Source organism: Mustela nigripes, chromosome 4, assembly GCF_022355385.1.
Source record: "Mustela nigripes isolate SB6536 chromosome 4, MUSNIG.SB6536, whole genome shotgun sequence".
NCBI lineage: Eukaryota > Metazoa > Chordata > Mammalia > Carnivora > Mustelidae > Mustela > Mustela nigripes.
The window spans coordinates 10,568,336-10,571,215 of NC_081560.1; the positions used below are offsets into that span (position 1 = coordinate 10,568,336).

At 38.1% G+C, this 2,880-nt stretch overlaps 1 protein-coding gene across 1 annotated transcript; it reads right to left on the reverse strand.

Moving 5' to 3' along the window:
* Nucleotides 1-1,715: 1,715 nt before the first annotated feature.
* LOC132014867 (olfactory receptor 2A7-like) lies at nucleotides 1,716-2,648 on the reverse strand. Its single transcript, XM_059395567.1, has one exon. It carries the CDS (start codon nucleotides 2,646-2,648, stop codon nucleotides 1,716-1,718), a length of 933 nt encoding a protein of 310 aa, XP_059251550.1.
* Between the last annotated feature and the right edge of the window lie 232 nt (nucleotides 2,649-2,880).

Consider the following 2,880-nt stretch of genomic DNA (forward strand, 5'->3'; position numbering starts at 1 on the left):
TTCTGACCATTCTGACCTATTCCAGGTTAACTGATACAAAACTAGTTTATGAACCTACCAAACTAATGACCAGGACTTAAGCCCCTAGGTTTTTTTTTTTTTTGTTTTTTTTGTTTTTTTTAAAGAGAAGTTGATTTGACTTTCATTTTTCCCTTTTTCTAGGATCCATTGAGCCCCTGAAGACCGTCCATGTGTTCCTTTGTGCTCACTGAGCCCTTTCCTTTTGTGATTGCAGTAGTGCATTTGGGATTCCATATAGAGTATCAGGAAATTCGTGGGTGTGAGGCTATCATTTGAGACTTGTTCATTTCAGGAATAACCAACATATAATAAACCATGGACTTTCCTTATTTTTTTCCTATTTAATCTTCAAGGGATCAACTATCTCCTTGGGCATTCTATCCCTTATTCATTTCTTTTTTATCCATCATTCATTGTGTACCCCTAACCCTAACCCTAACCCTAACCCTAACACAACAGTGGAGAAATATTTCTAAAGCTTATATACTATGTAGGTAGGGGCTTTGGCAAATCCTTCCAGATTTCTGTGAGAAACTTGGTTCTATCTTTCAAACCAAGAAGACAAAAAAAAAAAAAAAAAAAAAAAAAAAGATTGAGTGTAATGGGTAAATAGGGAAATGCATGCATTTTTAAAACTCAGATATAGAAGATTGTGAAATGAAATTAGCCCATGAAATATATTTAGGAATGCTGATCCAAGATGAAGCAGAGGGTTGGATTGTCTCCAGATGACCTAGCAGTGAAGAGCAGAGACATTCACCCTCACTTCCTTTACCCAAAGAGAGCACACATTCTCAAGGGCTGATTCAGGGTACTCTGCTTAGACCTACATCCTCTTCAGAGGCTTACCTTGTAGAGAAAAAAATCTTTTGCTCTAGAAGGTAGTTACAGGAAGTGTTCACAAGGAGTCAATCAAGATCAAGATTTCCTGTTCCAGGAAACTGTTGGTGTTATAAAAAAATTTTTTTTATGTGACCAAATAAATTTGGAAAATATTGGTTAGAAATTGGAATAAAAATCTTCTTTACCATAAAAATGTTTAGTCTTCACTAGGCTAATATGAATTGTGAGCTCTAAAGTAAGGCATTTGCAATAATTTTCAAACTTACTTGGCCATAGAATTTAAAGCCCTTGAGAAGCTAGTGTTTTGAGAAAAACATTTTGGGATGCATGAGGCTAGATTATAGCTTGAAGAAGGTATTAAAAAGGGTATTATTCTAGACCTGCAGCTTCCAAATCCTGGTTCATGGACTAGCTGCACCACAATTTGCTATTGGTAATATTTGAAGATACAGATCTCTAGGATACATCCCACCTCTATTGAATTAGGGATCTAAGTGGTGTCCAGAAGATGGCTCTATTTTTAAAAAAATTTTATTTAAATTCAATTTAGTTAACATATAGTGTATTGTTAGTTTCAGGGGTAGAATTTAGTGATTCATTAGTTTCATATAACACCCAGTGCTCATTACATCAACTGCCCATCCTAATGCCCATCATCTAGTTATCCCATTTCTCCACCCACCTCCCCTCCAGCCACCTTCAATTTGTTTCCTAGATTTAAGAGTCTCTTATGGTTTCCTTCCCTGTTTTCATCTTATTTTGTCTCAGATAATTCTCATGCTAAGTTGGAGTTGGAATTTCTTGAGATAATATCTTCCTAGATCACTATCAACCCTGATGCTGTAATATTTTCATAAGTCTCTTTCAATTCCCAGCACTCTCTTCAAGGCATTCTTCACTTCTAAGTTCCTGAGACTATAGATAAGAGGGTTGAGCATGGGATTGAAAAGGCTGTGAAACAGGAGGAGATATTTCTTCTGCTCATTGGGGTTCCCATACCTGGGCCCAACATACATTATAATGGCTGTACCATAAAAGAGTCCAACCACACAGAGATGGGATGAGCAAGTGGAGAAGGCTTTTCTTTGACCTTCCCCAGACTGGATTCTAAGGATGGCACAGAGGATACACATATATGAGATTACAATTGAGGTGAAGGGTCCCACTAGCACAGAAATTGCTCCACCCAATACCACAATCTCATTGATGTGTGTATCTGCACAGGCAAGTTTGAGAACAGCCATGATTTCACAGAAAAAGTGATTGATTTTCTGGAATCTACAGAAGGGTAAAGGTAAAAGTAACATGAGATGAATCAAAGACAGGAGGACTCCGATGGTCCAAGAAGTCAACACCAGGGTGATACAGATTCTCCAGTTCATAATGGCAGAATATCGGAGGGGGTGGCAGATGGCCACATACCGATCATAAGACATCACCACCAGGAGAAGACATTCTGTGACAGCAAATGTCAAAAAGAGAAAGGTCTGTGTCAAGCAGGCAGCAAAGGAGATGGGCTTGTCTGGCTTCAGGAGGTTCACCAGCATCTGGGGCACGGTGTTGCAGGCATACGCTATGTCGACGATGGCCAGGTGGGAGAGAAAGAAGTACATGGGGGTGTGAAGTCTGGAGTCCAGTGAGATGAGCCCCAGGATGACCCCATTCCCTAGCAGGGTGCAGGCATAGAACAGGGAGAAGAGTCCAAAGAGAAGAATTTGAATCCTCAGGCCAAGGGGAAATCCCAGTAGGATGAACTCTGTGATAGATGTTATATTGTCTACCATATCCCTATGACAGAATAAAAAGTTAATATTTATATTCAAAAGAAATCTTTAAAAATAGATTTATGTTAACTTATTTGAAACCTCTTTATAGGATAGAAAAGTGTTCAGAAACACTTTCAGTAAATTTTTGTATATTTTAACGAATATTTAAAGACTCCAACAGTCCTGAAATAAATTTAAAAATAGATATACCCACAGACAAATACATGTTTCCTTTGTTGTTATTAATGTT

Excerpts from the sequence above, each read along its gene's own strand:
- LOC132014867 (XM_059395567.1), bottom strand. The coding sequence starts at position 2,648 with ATGGTAGACAATATAACATCTATCACAGAGTTCATCCTACTGGGATTT.